The sequence below is a fragment of the Stegodyphus dumicola genome, chromosome 1 (assembly GCF_044657685.1).
Source record: "Stegodyphus dumicola isolate Sdum_Otavi_A_Nest chromosome 1, ASM4465768v1".
In the NCBI taxonomy this organism is placed as follows: domain Eukaryota; kingdom Metazoa; phylum Arthropoda; class Arachnida; order Araneae; family Eresidae; genus Stegodyphus; species Stegodyphus dumicola.
The window spans coordinates 180,422,170-180,443,583 of record NC_140768.1 but is presented as its reverse complement, the minus strand read 5'-3'; the positions used below and the strand labels follow the sequence as shown (position 1 = coordinate 180,443,583).

Here is a 21,414-nt window from a genome sequence, read left to right as displayed (position 1 = left end):
ATGAAATTCCCTGACTTTTCCAGATTTTGACTAAAACACTTAAATTCCCTGACTTTTCCCTGAATTTTTTGGTCAATTTCCGAATTCCCTGACTTTTTCCGATTTTCCATATAGCGTGGCAACCCTGTTTCTTCTAACCATATTTTACAAAAAAAAAAAAAAAAAAAAAAAAAAAAAAAAAAAATACTTGCAGCGAATGTCTTTAATTGCATCTCCATCCTTCCCTTTACCATGTGTTCGTGTAACGCTTACGTTGTCTGTGACGTTTTGTTCCTGACATTTGCATACACATACTTGCCAACGTAGGACACTCAAAAATTGGGAGAATTTTTTTAGAAATCACATGTTCTATGGCATTTAACAGTAAATTCTGCTTAATAAATTTTTTATCTTTGTTGCCACAGAAAAAATTAACTTTTTGTTTTTTTTCCATTCATTGTTCACATTCACACTGTTAGAATTCACATTGTTCTTGTGTTATTGTGTACGAACATGTTTGAGAACATCGGCCATTCCAACGTGCGAAATCATAAAATCGCAATGATAAATGGTACACATCACAAATGCAATACATTTCCTTGAGGAAATATTAGAAGGATAGTCATCTGTTGCGACTGCGCACACATTTCATTACTGGCATTTGTGCATGCGCCTTGAGCTCTTAGAGTTTGTGAGCTAAGAGCGTGCGAGAGAATTCGTGGCTTCGAGTGGCTATGAACGATGTAAATTAATGAGAATAAAAGTGTGATATAATGCAGTCTGTTGTTCCTGAGGTTTTTAATTTATAGTGTAGTGCCTATGCAAAACATTGTGGTCTATTCTCAGCCAGAGATCTATGGATTATGAGTTATTTACAAGCAACGAGTAAATCAGTAGTTTCGATTTAAAAATAAAGTGCCATTTTATTATTTTGAGATACTGTGTAAGAGTTTTGAGAAAATTTACAGTATTTATATACTCTATAAGTATTTGAGAAGAATTACTTATTATCTTGTGTTATTTCATTAAGAGTACAATGTTGATAAAAGGTGCACTAAAAGAGGATTTATAGCTATTAGCTTTAGAACTGAACACAGAATTAAGTGAAAAGATAACTGTTACAGATTTAAATTTAGCAATTAAGAGTAGTGAAGCTTTTAAATCCGATCCAAATTCGGTAATAGAGTTGGGTTATTCCATAGTGGAGCATCGTAAATCTGAAGAAGCTAAAGTATTACAGTTAGAACAAATTAAATTGGGGAGATGTAAAACGGAACTGGAAATTGCTCGACTGCGAGCTGAAAGCAAAAGTGATAGTAATGATCAAAACGAAACTAAAGGAGAAAGTTCTGATTCCTTAGATTCCCTTATTAAAAATATAAGAACACTAACACTGAAGGTTCCGAGTAAACCTGAAAACTGGAGTTATTTTTTCTCATCTTTAGAAAGAGCTTTTTCAACAAAAAAATGTTCCAGAGAAATCTAAAGTGGAAATATTGTTAAACTTGTTAGGGGAACGGGCTTCGAACATTATCGTGTATATTAGAGATGAGGAGCTAAGTGACTACGAAAAAGTAAAAGCTATTGTTCTAAAAGAGTTCGAACCTACACCACAATTTGTTTTAGAAAATTTTAAAACGGCTCAACGCCTAAATAAGTCTCATGTGCAGTTCGTGTTGCGATCAACGTCAAATTTTGAATATTACTTAAAATTGAAGAAAGTTTCTAATTTTGAAACTTTGAAGCAGTTAATAGTATCAGCCAAACTGTTTGAGACATTAGATCAAGAAACGTCAGCCCATCTTTGTGTAAGGCAAGCTGAAAGTTGGTTTCCGCCTCAACAAATGGCAAAGGAAGCAGATTTATTTTTCACATCTCGCGGAAAGTTCCTTACTGTAAGTGTGGACAGTTTTCAAAAAGCTCGCAACAATTACAAAACGTCGAAAAATGTTTCAAAGGTATTCCTTGCCGATGTAAAAGGCTTAAAGTGCGTTCTTGTGAGGAAAATTATTTTTTGGCAAAATGCCCAAATTTCTTGGAACAACTGGTGAATGATCGGGTTGAAATAATCAAAAGTAATAAATTGTGCTTTAATTGTCTAGCATTAAATCATTCTGTTAAAAACTGCAAATCAAAGTTTGCGTGTTCCGTTTGTGGGAAAAGACACCACGTGACACTGCATGTTCCAGTAGAAAATAAATCAACGAAGGTGAATGAAAAAAATAAAAATGAGACAGCGAGTAGTTCCAATGAGCTTTCCCCCCTAGCGTCAGACTTCCTGTCTAACAACGGTAATGCTCTGCTTACAGCGACAAGTGTACACCAAACCAAAAAATATGTTCTTCTGAGCATGGCTATTTGCTTTATTAATGATGATATGGGTAAGCTAAATCCAGTCAAAACATTACTTGATGGCGGCAGTACTTCATCGTTTATAAGCAGAGACTGCGAATAAATTCAACTTTGATTCGCAGAAGGTAAACATTGTGATTTCCGGATTAAACGATTCGTTGTTTACAATTTGAACAAGAGTTTCGGCATGCATTAGCAATAAAGATAAAAGTTATGTGAGACATTCAGACTTATTAGTAGTACCAAAAATTACACAAGATTTGATTCATTCTAGGAAATTTGATATTAAAATGCAGGATTTTTGTAACATAAAATTAGCCGATGAGAATTTTAATGTTCCAGAATGTATAGAGATGCTTTTAGGAGCTGAGATATTAAAATCTGAACACGCTACGAAAACTCGAATCTTATTTTACAAAACAGAGTGTTCGGGTTTATAGTGTCGGGAAGCGTTACATAAGAACACAGCCGCATACATTGTAGGTTAATGAAAACATCTGATGGACTTAGAACAAACAATGAGAAAATTTTGGGAAATAGAGAATGTTGAAACAGCCATTCCAAAAAATAAGGAAACAACAATATGTGAAGAACACTATGTGCAAACTCATAAGTGGAATGAAGAAGGGTGATACACTGTAACAATGCCACTAAAGGAAGATCCTATTTGCTTAGGAAATTCAAAAGATTTTGCCCTTGAGAGATTAAATTCCCTATGGAAAAGATTAGTTAAAGACCCTGAATATTTAAGTTTGTATCAAGATTTTTTTAAAGGAGTATGAAGAGCTAAGGCATGACTGAGGTTAAAGAGAAAAATGAGCCTAGGGTAGTGTACTATATGCCACATCATGGGATATACTGACCTCAAAAAACAACAACTAAATCGAGAACAGTGTTTAATGCATCATGTTTAACATCAAATGGAATTTCGCTAAATTCTTTACAATGTAATAGAGGGGTTATTCAAGATGATCTCTTTTCAGTCATGCTTAGATTTAGAAAGTACCCATTCGCATTTACGGCAGATATTAGAAGAATGTATAGAATGATTGAAATTAACCCTGAACAGAGATGCTTGCAGCGAATCCTGTGGGAAAAAGAAAGTGATGCACCTGTGAAAATCTATGAGCTTAATATTGTGACTTACGGTACAATTAGTACGCCATACTTAGCTATGAGAACTCTTAAACAATGTCGATTGATGAAGGTTTACAATTTCCATTAGTTGCGGAAGTCTTAATTAAAAAATTTTACATGGATGATGTGCTTAGTGGAGTGGAATCTACAGCTAAGGCGCTTAAATCCCAGTTAACTGCAATACTGAAGAGTGCAGGAATGACACTGCACAAGTGGTGCAGTAATCAAGCTGAACTCGTGGAAAAAGATCACACCTACCGATTTCCTAATGAAGAAGAATCTACACAACACTTGGAGTGTCCTGGAGGTCTAGAAGAGACTGTTTCTGTTCTGGTCTAGAAGAGAGTGAAACTCGATAACGACATAGTTGTTACTAAACGACAGAAACTGTCCACAATTGGAAGATTGTTTGACCCGACTAGTTTACTAGGGCCAATCATAAGTAAAGCCAAAATATTCCTCCAACAGTTGTGGTTATTAACCCCTTCGCGCCGACTGTTACGTATACGTGCCAGCAACGAACGCACTTATCTACCGGCCGACACGCAGGCGTGCCAAAGGATTGTGTTCCATTCTCTACCGACTGTCACGTATTTGTGCCAGTACTTTGGAACGTTTTTCAAACTATAATTTCTGCCACAAGATGGCACTGTATGTCCATATGGTTTCAGATACATGTAAATTAGACCTTCTACTCGAAATGAGAGAAGCATGACTCACATACACGTGTTTTTGATTATATAAACAAACGGGGAAATAAATGTTTCCGAATGGCATGATTTATGACGTCTCTTTAAATCGCACTTTATTCGCACGTGGTAGTTGTTTACTGTAAGTAGAGAAGTTTTATTTGCTCTAAAGCGTTAGGTATTTCGGTTTGCAGTTCAGTTTTTAGAAAATAATTAGATCTTGTTAGATGTGAATTCTTTGTTTTTACCGTTGCAATGTCGAAGCGTCGAAAATGTTTAACAGAGCATGAAATAGCAGAAATGATGCAAAATATTTCAGATATTGATTCTGAAAGATTAACTGAAAGACATTTTCCAAAACTTTGTTCAGAAGAGACTGATAAGAAAATGAGACGACGATGCTTCGTTTGTTCACATTCCCGGAAAAATCCTCCAAAACGGCAAATGAGTTATTACGAGTGCAAGGAATGTAACGTAGGACTGTGTGTAGATCCCTGTTTTCAAATTTTTCATACGAAAAGAGAATTTTAAGTAATATATTTAGTTTTCAGATGTATAATGTTAAAATTCATAAAATGCTGAGTAATTAAAATAAAATGTGTAAAATATGCATTTAAACAAGAAATAAGGTAATTAAAGTATATATATAAAAACATTTATAAAGCATAAGCCGTTTAAATACTCTATAGAGCATTATTAAACAATGCGTTGATACTTCGGAAATTTCACGGATTTAGGCTTAGTAGCAAAAAAGCCCCCGGCCGTGGAGAGACGCTCGCGTAAGACACTGCGGCCTCAGCGATAAGCGTGCGTTTTCGCTACCCGGCTTGAAGGGGTTAAAGCTGAACTGGGTTAAACCACTACCCAAAAAAAAAAAAAAAAAAAAAAAAAAGAGGAAGCTGATGAATGGAAGAAGTTTTCTACTGAATTGGAAGTTATAAATAAAATAGAAATTGAAAGGTTTATTCTTATTGCAGAAGTAGACTATGTGGAACTTCATGGATTTGCAGATGCCTCTGAGGTAGCATACGGAGCAGCCATATATTGCAAGTGCCGTTCAAGAGATGGAGAAGTGAAGACAAGGCTAGTGAGTAGTAAATCTAGAGTCTCGCCTATAAAACGAGTTACAATCCCGAGACTGGAGCTTTGTGCAGCTGTCCTACTTGCAAGGTTAATGGTTAGAGTAATATCTGCATTAGAGATTCCTGTGAACAAAGTTTATCTGTGGAGTGATTCCATGATCATGCTTTCGTGGATACAAAAAGAGCCTTACCAGTTAAAGATGTTTGTTGCAAATTGAGTGCAACAATTCAAAAGTTGACTAATGGTCATCAGTGGAATCATGTGCCATCAAAGGAGAATCCAAGTGATCTTATATCCCGAGGTTTGGATCCCAATAAGCTTTTACAAAATGATATGTGCTGGAAAGACCCTCTGTTTCTGAGAAACGATGAGTATCCAAATAGAAAGATTCCGGTGGAAGTCATTGTGAAGGACTTTCCAGATGAACTTAAAATCCTTAGTGACTCTAATATTTTCCTTAATGTGAAAGCTAACCCTTTCATTGAGGATTTCTTAAATTTAAGTAATAATTACTCTAAAATTATTCATGTTTTAAGTTTTATTTTTAGGTTTGTAAACAACTGCAATTGGAAGGACAAGGTTTCAGGTCCTCTTCAGAGCTGTGAATTAAAATTAGCTGAAACTGATTAAGCTAATTCAAGATAGTGAGTTTAAAACAGAAATCTCAGGCCTTGAAAAGGAGGGTAAGGTACCTCCAGATAGCAAGGTAAGAAATATTTTTCCATTTTTAGATCAATATGGAATTTTATGAGGTGGAGGTAGATTAGCTAATTGTAAGTTGAATTTTGATGGAAAATTTTCAATAACCTTACCAAAGAATCATAAGTTGACTAAGCTAATTACTGTGATGTTTCATAAGAAATACATGCATATTGGCCCATAAGGCTTACTGTCTATTGTTAGACAAGGGTTTTGGCCCTTAAACGAGTGCAACATTTGAAGAAAATATAAAAGATATAAAATAAAAATTGGAACTATGATAATTTTAAAGACTAATAATGTTCCTGTATGCAACTGGCCTCTTGGCAGAATCGTAGAGATATTTTTAGGTACAGGCAATAAGGTTAGAGTTGTTGCAGTGAAAATGAAAAGCGGCATTTTTAAGAGATCAATTAATAAAGTTTGTGTTTTTCCTATGCCAAATTAAACAAAAAGTATATTTGTAATTATTTATCATATTTTCTTATTATAGTAGTTTGATGTTATTATTTGATGTTTATAATTATTTACCCGTATTTCGTATTCTCACACTGTGTAATTTTTTATTGTAATATTTACAATTTTGAATGATTACATCATGTCAAGGCGGGCGGTATGTTGCGACTGCGTGCACATTTCATTACTGGCATCTGCGCATGCGTCTTGAGCTCTTAGAGTTTGTGAGCTAAGAGCATGTGAGAGAATTCGTGGCTTCGAGTGGCCATGAACGATGTAAATTGATAACAAAAGTGTGATATAATACAGTCTACTGTTCCTGAGTTTATTAATTTATAGTGTAATGCCTGTGCAAAACATCATCTGTTTACGATTTTTGAAAAGTACATGAATATTTTACCTTTTTCAGACATAACTAACATTAAATATCCTAATTTTTTCTCGTAACTATTTCTTGAAAGCACGTACATTTACACAGGTTAGGAACAAGATCAACAAAATAACAACGTCGGTCTTGCTTTGTGGTCACTGCCTAATATGTGTCAGTTGACATTGCAGTGGCACTCGATGCTCATTGGAGAAACGGAACATTATGTTTTCGGTCATGTGCTTTCAGTTACAAAGCAAAAGCGTGCCATAATTTGACACTGATGAAATTATTTTGGTTTTCAGTGCACTCTAGAGAAAAACCAGGTGCCTTCAGACACCCCAAATCACTTTTTTGGGGGATGCAAATAATGAAGTAGTAAGTCAAGCTACATAAAAATCGTGAGAAATTTTAAGAATAAGAGAAAGTAGGGAGAAATATGTTGTAAATTGGGTTGGCGGGAGAACAGTCGGAAATGGGGAGATTTGGCAACAAATCTCCCCATCTCTGCATGACCTTTCTACTGAATTGCAGGTTCATTGTACTGATCGCAAGAACCCCTTTTCCGCAATTTCATGGCTATCTGATTAAAATTTACACTGCAGTTTTGCCCATCAGTGTAGTTTTTTAAAAACTCGATGCTCATTGGAGAAACGGAACATTATGTTTTCGGTCATGTGCTTTCAGTTACAAAGTAAAAGCGTGAAATAATTTGACACTGATGAGATTATTTTGGTTTTCAGTGCACTCTAGAGAAACTACTCAGTGCACTCTAGTTTTTTAAAAACTACTCAGACAATTTTTATGAAGCTCTGCATTTTGGCATAATTTAAGATGTAGGATCAAAATAAGGAAAAAAAAAAAAAAAAAAAAAAATTGTGTCAAAATATATATTTTAGTACAATGCTATACATCAATATAAGTCATCTATTCAAGACATGAAAAACGCAAGTCGAATCTCATCAGTTGGCCAAGGATAATGGGAGATTTACAACAGTTCTCCTCTTTTTTTGACTCTACATAGAACATTAGCATTATACAAGAATTATAGAAAACACATTCATTTCAAAGTCATGTATTTCAGAAAGATTTATTATAGGCATATTCCTATTTTTATGACAGAACATAAAAATATTAAACCAAGACACTTAACCCTTTCAGGACGGGCGTCCAATATATGCATTCCCTAAGAACATCTCTGCGCGTCCCATCCATGCATCACTAGAGATTGCATTCAGAGGACGGGTGATGCGTATACGCATTTTAAGCTGAAACATTTTTCTGAAGGCCACTACATGGCATGCTATGTCCATTACTTTTAAAATGAACACAGTTTTATGTTCCTGACCTTGAGAGCGTAAATCGAGGTGAGCTCTTTAAATCGCTGCGTGCTAATGAAAACATTTGTGTGTCTGATTTATATCCAATTCCTTTTTTTTTTTTTTTATTCTATTTTTTCCTTTACTATGTATGGCCTTTTAGGGTTAGTATGTGGAATACTGTTACGTTTTACACTGCCTTCAGATATATTTCCGTTTTTTCTCTTTTTATTTCGGAAAGCCTCACCTCCAGTCTATTATGGCGGGAAGGCACCATTTATCAGAGGAAAAATACCCTCGTATGGTCAATGAACCATTTACTAACATAGATGAGCGTAATGATTCATTTTCTAAAGAGTTAGAAAGTGATACTTTTTCTAAGAGTTAGAAAGTGATACTTCTTTGTGCTTAGAGATTTACCACAGTCTTCATTTTAAATTTACTTCTTACTGTAAATAGTCTTTATTGTGTTGTTTTATTAATTTTAAACTTTATTGATGGATTTTATCAATTAAAACTTTGGAATAATTTGAATAGTGCTTCTGAAAATTATTTTACAAGATAAGCAATTAAGTGTATTTTCATGTAAATGTTGAGTAGATAACTGTTTGATCGTGTTATAAAAAACCAGGTGAATTGTTTTTCTGATTTAAGAAAATCTTATTTTATTTAATTCTGAATTATTTATTTTAATGCTTTAATTTTGGGAAAAAAAACAGATGCTTCTAAGAATATTATTTATTTTCCTTTTATTTGCAATTTTTGTCCAAGCTTTGATTCATTGTGAAAAGAAGCAGGAAAGGGAGGCGATTTTGCTAAGTCATGATTTTCGCTGGTTGTTTTGTCATTTAGAATGTTCGAGAACAAATTTCTTTTGTGCGATTGACCTTTAGGACAGGAAGTACGTGATAGAAGGGTCAGAGGCTGCCACTTAAATTTCGATGTAAGTCATCTGGTTTTGGCGATCCGGTGTCCGGTCGTTGGCTAAGTGAAGAGGGGCGCGCATGTGTGATCACCCTAGTTTTTGTCATTCAGGGGTTGAAATGTAAATTTTAGTCCCAAATAGGGGGGCGATAAATGAAGCCATTGTGGGAGCCCGTGTTTGTGAAGGAGACGAAGAAAATTCGAGTGTATAACTTTTTCGATGGACTTGTTGACTGATGCTGAGAAAAAAATTGTGGGTGTTGCGAAGGAGAAAGGAAAAGATGTAGTTCGTCATCAAGTTGTTCTTCCGGCGGGGAGCGGCAAATATATTCCCCGGCCGCGTGTTTCGCAAAATGTGAGATTGAACTATGCAAATTCTTTTGAAACTTGAGTTTTGGGACTGACAATGTAAAAGGCAATTATGTTCCCCAGCCGCGTGTTTCGCAAAAACCAAATGTGGGATTGAACTATGCTAGGCCAGGACGATGTCCCCTGAACTTCGACGGAAAACCGAGGGAAGGAATTTGGTTATCTTGGACTGATGAAAAACCTGCATCAGCTGCTCTCTTGAGTACTTAGCCAGTGCAAATATTCTTATGGGAATGGACCAGGACTGCTATTCCGAATACTCCAATTTTCCTGACCTTCATTGAGTGTGATGAAATTTCTTGCAGTGCTGTTCGAGTCCCTGGGGTGTGGATTTGCCAGGTGTCGTAAGGATAGAGTTAAGATAAAGTTCTCCTCCACTTCAAGATGTCTACTTAAGTTTTTCCTGTGTTTTCATTTATTCCTATGATCTTAAGGAAATTCCAGTCTTTTGAACTTAAAATTAATCTCTAAATTAATTCTAAATGGCTGAAAATCGTCGTCCCTTTTCCCTGTCTTTCTTTTACAGGGACAAAAATGAAAATCTTAATAAGTTAATTGTGGTGTAAAAATATAGTTTGTTTTTGTGAAATCATCCTCATTGTAGATGTTGAATTTCAGATAATGTGTTTTTTAACATCCTAGGATGTACTGCAGTAGTTCTGGTTAAAGTTAAATTAAATGGGTCATAAGGTGAATTCTGAGACTAATTTCATTAAGTTAATTGAAAAAAAAAAAAAAAAAAAAAAAAAAAAATGAAATTTGCAAATCCTTAATTTGAATGTGTAAATGATATAAATTGAAGAGTTCACATGTGTAACTAAACATAAGGAATTGAGTATTCATTACCTTGGATGTAAAATTTAATTTTAATTGTTGAGGAATCAGAATAAACTGTATTTTAATCTGGAACCTATTTCTTATGTTTTCTTTATATCTATTTGTGTGTTTCCTTATATGTATATTGCATTTTACCTCTTGTTTATCCGATCCTCTCACGGCACGGTTCCGGATGCATTTACACAACGCACTGCAAATAATTTCACTTGTACGATCATGAAAAATATTGAAGTTAACTAACTAGCTCTTAAGAGTATTATTCTCAGTTTGGTAGTTAGGTAGTTACGATTTTCACCCTATCTGTTTCTGTATCGGTGTTTATACCTTTAGATGCCATATGGAAACAGAACATTGGTGCCGTGACCAGGATTAGTGAAGGATTGGATCGATAATTTATTTTGAATTTAGCTATTTTGTGTAACTTACTGTTTTAGTGAAGGTATTAAGTATGTGCTAGGATTAATTAGAGTTTTGATTGTGTTGGCTTATTTGCTAGTACAAGAGTAATAAATTTTGAGAATGTTTGTGAATTTCAGAAATTTTGGACTTTAACGTTAGACAGACAGAATTGAACTTAGGATTTTTTTTTTTTTTTTTAAATTTAGCAGAATAGGTACTGTTTTTTACTTTGACAATCTTGAATCAGAAAATCTATTTGCGTATCATTGTATCAATTTTTGAATGCTCGTCAGTAAAAACAGACTCTTTTAATTGAGCACTAGTCAGAGAACGTGACTTAAAGACTTTAATTATTTTACTGAATGAGACAAGCCATAGCTATGCGTTAGCTAGAATTTTTTTTGTGTGTTTATGCTTTACTTATTTAACCTAGAATTTTATGTAATTTTGAGGGGTAATGCTAGAAAAATTTTGATTTTTTGAATTGATTTATATTTTGTGAAATGTACGTAATGTTTTCATGCTTATCTAGCTTACCAAGTATCTTATTACTTTTTGATTTACAATGTTTTGATATGATTTCAGTATTTTGTGTAACATGTTAGTACTTTTTAGTATTGAGCAATGAATTTTATAAGTTCTTAAAGTACTTAATAATGTAGCATAATGATTAATACAAAGGAATGAGTTAAAAATTTGTAGATTGTTTTTTCAATTGCAAAATTCTGTTTTAAAGTTAACATGGATTAGATACGAATTTTTGCCTGAGATCAGCAACAGTGATGTTTGGTTATTAAAAAAAATTTTTTTTTGGATTGAATACTTCAGCTTGAGTGAAGTTCTGATTAGTTTAATGAGTCAGAGTAATTGAGATTGGTTATCTTCTGAGTTTTAAGTTTGTGAAGAGTTGTCACGTGAGAATTGTTTAAACAGTAGAAATTGAGTATAGCCTTGTGAATTGTAGAAAGGGAATTTTAATTAGAATTTTGTGACAACGGGAATTTGTTTTGTGAAAATTTTTTAAATAAGTTTGAGCAGATTATTTACTATTGTTCTGCACTCATGAGTGGGAATTTTCTGTTGATTACAAGTAGTTTGTCTTGAATTTACTAGTGGATCATAATATATTTGATTTAGTTAGTGAATTTTCTTTCTTGGTTGGATTTTTTAAATAAGTTTGAGCAGATTATTTACTTTTGTTCTGCACTCATGAGTGGGAATTTTCTGTTGATTACAAGTAGTTTGTCTTGAATTTACTAGTGGATCATAATATATTTGATTTAGTTAGTGAATTTTCTTTCTTGGTTGGACTTGTTGCAGAATTTGGGGTTAATTCTTGTTTTGGCTTAAGTTTTGTATTTGACTTCTTAGTAAAGTTTGTTTTATCAAGTTTTTGTTTTGTTTTCTGGTGGTTTCTGCCAAGGTCTGTAAAATGTAAGTTCTCTGAAGCTTAGTTTTTGTGGAAGAATTGAGATTTCTGTGGTTATAGGAAAATGGTAGAAATTGAGTTGTAGATTTGATTTGTGAGATATTTAATACATAGATTACATATTTATAATTAAAATGCAATGGCATATAAATGGCCTTTCATTTGTGACCATTAAGAAATTAAAATTATGACACAATAAGAAAACTGACCTCTCTACAGACTGCAGCTATCTGACCCTCTCCCATGCAAGTTTCAGTAACAACATCTGTTAAAGAACCACCAGGGAGATATTCCATTATAACCTATAATGAGAAAACATGAAGAACTAGTAAAATAATGAGTGCATCAGTCACATAAACTTAACATATGCACAATGTAATCAAACATACTATTTGTAACTATGGCTTGACAATCAATTTTTCCTTATTCTATTTAAGATTAAACAGAGGAACTCAATGGATTTATAATGATATGTTGCAAATAGGTCTAAAAATGCATGCAGTTTATAGCATATGGTTTTCTTCAAAACAGGTACTATGAGTTGTTGCTTGTTATAAGTAAATTTTTATTACCTTTTCTATTTCTTCAATGTAGTTAAACTGCATTAATTTAACATGATTAATAAAATATCTTTGCATGCTAATATATCACTTTTATGGGTACTGTTCGGTTTCGCCGGCGCAAATCTTGCCAAGCAGGATTTATAGGCGACAACACACAGTATACACATGAAAAATATTAACAAATGTTAGTTCTAAGAATTTTTATTTTGAAGGCATAAACATTTTAATATCATTTAAAATTTTGCAAAAAGACAATAAATAAGGAAAATAAATTTATAAAAAGACATTAATTTAAGAATTTACTATGCTTTCATGGTACAACATCCTGATTCAACGGTTCATATCACGTGACCCCAAGTGATCTCATGTCAACATAAACTATGCTAGAAAAATCTAATTCTTTCAGTAATAACCTACATTAATTTCAAGTTAAATCTTATATGGAATAGAAGTTTCAGTGCAAGGATCATTTTAATTTGTACGAAAAGCTTACTCAGAAATTATGTAAAACCGCAGTGCTTTACTTCTCGCTAGTGCATTCTCATTAGAATGGATGAATTTAACCCTTTTCTATATTTTCGCTTTCGAGTGAGTGGTGTGATTGCATCCTAATTGACTTGATTACCACGGATGGCCTTAAGGCATAAAACTGAACTATATGGTAAAAATTCTATGTAATTGTATGCCAGTATTGAAAGAAACAATCAATCTGATTAGAAATGGCTGCAACTTCTTTTGAAAAGGAGGAGTAAAAGGTTACCAGCGAGGATATTTTGTTTAGCATCGATTGTACCATTTTACGCAACTTTATTGCCTGTGCCGGCAAAATGGAAATGCGCTCTTTTATGCTCTTACCCATTCTCTGCAACAGATTATAATACTCTTAATTACCTAATTTTCATAACAGATAGCAACTGTCAATTTACAACAATTATATAACAATTCAATTGAAATATTTGTTGTGTAGTGTATAATATATGTGCAGGACATGAAATTTAGCTTTTTTTTTTAACGTTATTTCTTTTTATATACCTGTCATAAACTGTCAAAGATGACAGAAAGAGAAGCTGAAGTACTGAAGTATTAGACTCGAAGAAAAATAAAATTCTATTATTTTTGAGTGTCATTGTACAGTAATGAGTGAGGCATAACAGTTCACTCTTGCAACTGAGGAACTGTGTGGGAAAGGTTTATCATTAATGATTGCTATTATATAGAATCACATTTCATTCTTATTTCAGTCTAACGATACATATACAGTTGCGGAGAAAAAGTAAAATCATAATAAACAATACAACTGTAATCTTATGCTTGTTGTATGTCAGTTACGAGTTAGCTGTAGTAACTTTCTTTTAGCTTGCAATATATTTCATAAATTTAACATTAAGAGTTTACATATATTATACAGTTTATTGCAAATTATTTTATTTTCCATGTAAAAAATAAAAAAAAAGCAAGTCAGTATATTTTTCTGCTAAGCAAATATGAGACAGCATTATAATAATAAATAAAAAAAAGTAGGAACAATTTAAGTTGTTCCCTTTCTTTTTTAGATCATATTTACAAACTAATGAATACCTACCCAAAGTTCATCACCAACTATATAGCTGTCAAGATAATTCACAACATTAGGATGCTTTTTTTCTCGCATTACTAAAATTTCATTAATTATGAGTTCTTTCTTTGGCTGTTGGGGTAAATTCATTTGTTTGATGGCAACTTCCATTCCTGTGGCAGACTCGATGGCAGTGTACACAGTACCTGATGCTCTGAAATTGACAAAGTGTAAGAAAATAAGACTACAGAAATGACAGATTCATATCCTTCAAATAAATATCTGATACGTATGATAATGTTTCACTTAAAAATTATTTCAGATATTTTAATAATTAGTTACACATTAAACAAAGATCAAACTTTTCAAATGTGACATTTATTACACATTTGGAGAAAGAAACATATAAATGGTAAATATGAAACTTTTCTTTCATCAGTATGAAAAGTATACCTACCCAGCTCCTATCTTTTCAATCTTTGTGTAACGACGATTTGGATCTCCAACTGAGACGATACTTCTAATTTTGTCCATAATTTCATCATCAGATAGTTTCTTTTTTCTTGTTTTCACTATAGAGGTGGTTGTAGGAGCTGGAGTCATAGTAGCAGGAGCATTATTATTATTAGCTATATCTCGTTTATCATATGATAGGGCTTCATTTTTAACTTCTTCATCAACTGGTTTTGTATACTATAAGAAAAACGAGCAAATTACTACAATAATTTAGTTAAAATATATCAGGAAATATAAACAGATCAAAATTTCAAGTGGTTTGCTTTTATACTATCTTAAATTTTAATCCCATTTTTCATAACATAGTTAAATTTCTAGTACATTAATAAACAAAAATAACCCAAATAAACTACTTAATTCAATGAATAGCAGTGTTATTTATAACAATAATAATAACTAAACCTGCATTAATTTTTTCCCATCTATGTGGAAGATGTCTTATCCTAAAAATAAACATTTTCTGTCAGTTAAATGCACAGAACAAAATTTATTTATTGTGTACATATACACCAAAGAGCCATTACATTATGAACACACTGTTAGTAATATGTAGGACCCCCTTTAGCCCTCAAAACTGCCAGCACCCAGTGTGGCACTGACTCCACAAGGTGCTGATACATAGTCTGAGGTATCTGGTACCAAGCCTCACCAAATGGTCCTGCAATTTCCACACATTGCAAGGGGGTAGCGTGGCAGCACAAATTTGTTTTTCAGGTGGTACCACAAATGCCCCATTGGATTAATGTCAGGTGAATTTGGAGGCCAAGCTATAATTTGAAAGCCATTGGAATGTTCTTCAAACCACTTCCTGTCAATTAGACTCTTATGGCATGGTGCATTAATCCTACTGGTAAACACCCTTCCCCGCCGGAAATACTGTTATCGTGGACGGGTGAACCTGGTCTGCAGTGATCTTCATGTAGTGCATAGAGTTCAGGGATTGTTCTATGGGGATTATGGGTTCTAATGCGTTCTATGAAAACATTGCCCACCCCATGATACCCTTGGCACTGGCTTGTCTCTGTCAACTGTGCATCCAGGAGCCAGGGTTTTGTTTGGAAATCGGCACATTAGCACACAACCATCGATGTGATGGACCAGAAAATGTGATTTGTCGGACCATGCAACTTTCTTCCATTCTTCTAATGTCCAATTCCGATGTTTTTTGGCCCACTGCAGATGCAGCTGACAATGGCATGCCATCACTGCAGGGACATGCTTCGACATGCTCCAATAAGCAGCTGCAAAGTATGTTAAGAAACACTGTCTGGGTCACCACTGTTGCAGCTGGTGGTGATTTTGGCTGTTGTGGCTCCTCGGTCACGGCAAACAATGCATAGCTATCTCTGCTCTCCTCTGGAATCAATGTACCGATGACACACTGCTGGCCGGCGACTTGTTTCACCATCCATACACCACTTTTGATATGTGCTCACAACAACTGGAACAAGCCTCTACACTCGCTGTTTCTGATATTGATTTTCCTAGTCACTGAGCTATAATGATTTGACCTGTTTAAACAGTTTGATAAATCAACTGCTTTTCCCATTATGTTGCTAACTGCACGGGAAGACATTAGCGACGTAACAGGAGGGAGGGATGGAATAATAATGGGAAGGAGAGATTAAAACTTACTATTACAAGTACTCAAATAAAGCATATCAAAACAGAATTCAGATTATATGCAAAGTAAAGTAAACAAAGAATTTAATTGTAACAAGCTTGTCACATACAATTGATTTAGTTTTCTCAGGTCTTGCAGCAATGGGAGGTGGAGGAGCCTCTGGTTCATCTGGCTCATCATCATCTTCTGGTGTTGTAGGAGGAGAAGGTTCTGGTTTTCTAGTAGGCTAATGAAATCAATAAACAAAGAAAATTAAAAATAACACACTTAATACTCTTGCACAGCTAATAATTTAGATTTTAAGTGAAACAAAATCTATACAATTTAGACAATTCTTTCTCTAATATAAATGGTATATAATTAAATAAACCAAAATTTTTGCTTTACTTCAGAGGCATAAAATTTACTTCTAAAATGATGTAAAAGAACAAAGATTGGCAATCTATTTCACAGGAACTAACATATTTGAATAGGAAAACTAATTTGTATATGAAAAAAACTAACTTCTTACTTATATTCTTTTATAAAATATACTCACAGATACAGGAAGAGGAGGAACAACAGCACTAGTTGCATATTTATCAGCAAGATAACTAGGACGAGGAGATGGATCTCCTACAAAAAGGCAAAAATATAAGATAAGCAACTAATTAAAAATACCGTAAAAACTATAATATATAAATTACTGGGTGTCATGGTTAATTATTACAATTAACTTATTCTCATTATTTCATAAATATATTCATTAGAGAAGCATAACACATACATGAGCTTTATCAAGAGTTTCAGTTTTATTTATCCAGTATAAAAATAAAAATATGACTGTTTTGTAACTAGTGCAAGCTAATTCTTCAAAACCTACTCATAAAACATAAGGAAAAAAGTCTGAAAGGTGTGTACAGCTGCCAATAAGGTGACAGAAGAAGCAATCTGGGTGTGCTATGGAAAAGCTAACCGAGTGACTCGCTTTTTCCTTTCTTCCTTCTTCTCACACCTTCATGTAAGGACACTGTTAAAACTCTCTCACAATGACTAATTATTGAACGCTCTCTTGATAAATATTTAGCTGGAGTTAGTCAATAAGCTTAAAGCAATAAGTGAGGACAAAAGGATGATCATATTTCAGCACTTTTGCTTTGTTCAATGCCCATTTTTTACAATACGCTGATAACCGATAATTTGATTCTTGAAGCGAGAACAGAAAAGAACTAACCCCAGAGTTCATAAAAGGAAAATTAATCGACGGATTCAATAAGACAGTTGAATATAATTCATTAGATTCAAAGGCATTTAAAGACTCAATTCAAATAAAACAAAGAAAAATTCTGCCCATACCGTGACAAAAATAATCATTTTAGATCAAAGTATTTTCATCTAAAATCGAACAAAAAGGTGAATTGTGCCCAAACTCTAAGAAAACATACGTGGATTTTAAAAATTGCCAAGCAAAGAATGAATGTAACCTCGTGATGAATCATGAAGAAACCAAAAATAAAACATCAGAAATCGAATCCAGATACTCTGTCTTCTGACAACATCATTCATCAATCAGCAGAGAGTTTTGTTTTTGATAGCAGTGCAAGTAATCACTTCGCAAATAATAAGAAATATTCACAGAGTTTGAATCAATAAATCCTTCAGATATCAGCTAATGAGCAAACAGAAATCAGTAACTGTCCATTTTAAAACAGTAAATCCTGAACAAAAATAATTGAAGTTCTCTTATTGGAAGTCTATATGTTCTTGGATTAAAAACCAATTTAATTTCAATTAAGAAAATAACAGAAAGGAGACTCTCGGTTCTGTTCGAAGGAAATAAATGTATGATCGTGAAAGGAGATCAAATTATTCTAGAATGTCATGCAACTAACAGTCTTTACCAATTTAAACCAATCGACAGGAACAAAGAGCTTTCAGTTCACGTAACATTTCAGGGCAAAAATGAAAACTGTATTCAACTTTGACATAGATGCCTTGGTCACAAAAAGGAGGACATGATCAAATAACTTGTAAGCAAAGATCTTGCTGAAGGACTTAGACTAGATAATTGCAAACATAATACCAAATGCATTCAGTGTAACTGATTTTCAGCATCCCAAAGAATCAAAATTTAGAGCATCCCAACTGCTTGAATTCCTCCACATGGACATTTTAGGACCAATACAAACACTATCTGTCAGTGGTTACCTGTACTTCAGAATATTTACTGATGATTACAGTAGGTTTACAATGATTCACCTAATGAAAAGAAAAAATGAAGTAATTTCTAAACTAAAACAATTTATTGCTTTTACAAACAAAAAATTCAGAAAAAAAGTAAAAATGCTAAGAAGTGATAATATTGGTGAATAGCAAGTAAAGAATTTGAAGAACAGTTCATAAAACATGTATAAACTACTAGCTAACTATTCCACATTGTCCAGCACAAAATAAAGTTAGTGAATGCAAAAACAGATCTTTACTAGAAATCACAAGATGCCTTTTAGCCGATTCAAGTCAACCTTACAAATACTGGGCAGAAGCAGTACTGACTACAAATTATTTATAAAATCTTATGCCTACAAAACCCAATGCAAAAACATCATATGAATTATGGAATAACAAGAAATCCAACTTTTCCCATCTGAGGATATTTGTGTTCAAGGCCTTTGCTTATAAATCTATAAGAGGTAAACTGGATGATACTGCTATAGAAGAAATACTCGTCCACTATGACAGCAGAAGTAAAGGCTACAGAATTTTAATTCCTGGAGCCAAAATCATAATAAGTCGATCTGTTCGACTTATTGAAGATATTGGTATTAACGAGCCTGTAAGCATCTCTTTCAACCAAGATAAAGAAAATCCTAAGGAAGAAAATTCAGAACAGGAAGAAATAAAAATTGAAGAGCCTGGAAAAGAAGAAATATCAGAATCCGACAAAGAATCTTTAGAACTCAGAAGATCAAACAGAAACATAAAAGGTAAACCTCCTAATCGCTATGGATATCATGCAAAATATCCAGTCTGTCCCAAATCCAAAACATGGAAGAAAATTCAAATTTGGAGGGGGGGATGGGTGACAGTTTGTTTGAGAAAAAATTAACTCCCTAGGAAAAAAAAAAAAAAAAAACTTTAGTTGATTTATCAAAAGAAAGAAAACCAATAGACTGCAAATGGACTTTCAAAACCAAAATCAATGCAGAAGGGAAAATCGAGAGATACACAGCCAAATTAGTTGCAAAAGGATTTAACCAGAAGTTTGGATCTGACTATGATGAAACCTTTGCTCCTGTAGTAAAATATACAACTCTATGGGCTTTCCCATGTACAGCTTCATAAAAAAACATGTCTATCAGACATATCAATTTCAAAACAGCTTTCCTTCATGGAGAACTAGAAGAAGAAAATCACATGCCTCAACCTGAAGGATATGCAAAAGCTGGAACTGAAAATAAAGTTTGCAAGCTGAAGAAATCAATATATGGACTAAAATATGCAGCTAGAGCTTATAATACGAAAACTGGAAAAAAACTTATATAATTACAAACATATAATTTAAACAAAGTAAAGCAGACCCATGCTTATTTTTCAAAAAACATCAATAGAAAATTCACATACATAATATTATATGTAGATGATATACTTATTTGAAGTGAAAGTGAAGAAGCTGCAATGAAAACAATCTAACAACTAAAAGCTAAACTGGAAATCAAAGACCTAGAAGTCACCTACTATTTTGGCATAAAAAATGAACGATCAAAAGATGGAACCCTTGCCATAAACCAAAAGGATAAAATTCAAGACATAGTTCAAAGATTCGGACTTTAAGATGAAAAACCAACATATACGCTAATGGAAACAAACTACTACAAACTAGAAAATGAAGATGATCTTCTAGAAGATGATGCACAATATAGACAAGCAGTAAGGGCATTACCACATATTGCAACAATCAGTCAACCTGATATAGCTTGAGCCATCAATCTACTGAATAGAAGAAATGAAAAACCTCGGAAAATAGATTGGAATGCTGTCAAAAAGATCATTTGATACTTAAATACAACTGAAAACTTGAAGCTGGTTTTTAATAAAATTCGAGAACCTATAATAACTGCATATTCAGATGCAAATTGGGAAAATGGCAGAACTAGAAACCCATTAGCGGATACATACAGAGGCTGTTCACACATTTTTTAGACGATGTATATTGTATTCACAAAACTAAATTACATAAAATTCTTGTGTTTTAAACGCTCTATTTGACATCCCTTATTCTGAACTATCTTTCGACACCACAATTTCCAGGATAATAACGCCTTTTGAAGTGGCAGAAGAGGTATTCTATCTCATTCCTCCCGAACAGCTCTCCAGAGTCCTGTTAGGGTTTTGGGACAACGTTTGGATAATGCAGTTTTAAGTCTGAAAGCACAAAAATTTATAGGTGACACATTGGGAGATTTAGTAGGGATATCAGTGAAGGGTATGGCCTTGATACTAGTTTTTCATTCCATTTCTTTTACGAAATTTACAGTGGATTTTGATGTATGACTGCTAGCTTTGTCCCGATGGAGTCTCACAGATTGATGGCACAGTGGGTAAAGCGATGGTATTTCGTTCAGGAAAGTTGGTGATAAAATATGTTTCTGATAGTATTTGGAGTTTATCTTGACAATTTTTTACACTCTCTTTATTTTTAACTTGTCATTATAAGAAAAACCAGCAACAATCATGAATCCCTTAGAAAAACTTTCTTTCCATTGAACCATGTACTTAAATTTTTTCCTCCCCTTTTATGATAATAAATGGCTCTTTTTTTGTTACAATTATTTAAATACACCCATACTTCATCTATTGTGACAATTGTTTTCCATTTTTCTTTGGATAAGTGTTTCTCATATAGAATTTTGCAGCGTGTCCTGTGTTGAGCGATATGCTTTGGAAGAAGACGATGCACATTGCATTTTTTCGCTTTCTTAAGATTTAAATCAATGTTTATCATTTTGTTTACAGTGGACATCGAGCATTTTAATGATTTTGCAACTGTCCTTTGACTAGGGGGATTTTCTTCTAACATTAAACAACGTACCTTTGCAATAGTTGAAGATGTCCGTTTTTTTCTTGGATACTTGTTTGGA

At 33.5% G+C, this 21,414-nt stretch overlaps 1 protein-coding gene across 2 annotated transcripts in view; it reads right to left on the bottom strand.

The window, feature by feature from the left end:
- The window catches only part of LOC118184543 (serine/threonine-protein kinase PAK 2-like), a 135,101-nt gene that overhangs the window by 35,220 nt on the left and 78,467 nt on the right, over window positions 1–21,414 (bottom strand). For both annotated transcript variants that reach the window (XM_035354251.2, XM_085823388.1), the window contains 5 exons: window positions 16,836–16,912; window positions 16,407–16,523; window positions 14,615–14,850; window positions 14,185–14,371; window positions 12,249–12,341 (listed from right to left, as the gene is read on the bottom strand). In XM_035354251.2, the coding sequence (XP_035210142.1) occupies window positions 12,249–12,341; window positions 14,185–14,371; window positions 14,615–14,850; window positions 16,407–16,523; window positions 16,836–16,912 (710 nt within the window). The remainder of the gene's footprint in view (window positions 1–12,248; window positions 12,342–14,184; window positions 14,372–14,614; window positions 14,851–16,406; window positions 16,524–16,835; window positions 16,913–21,414) is intronic.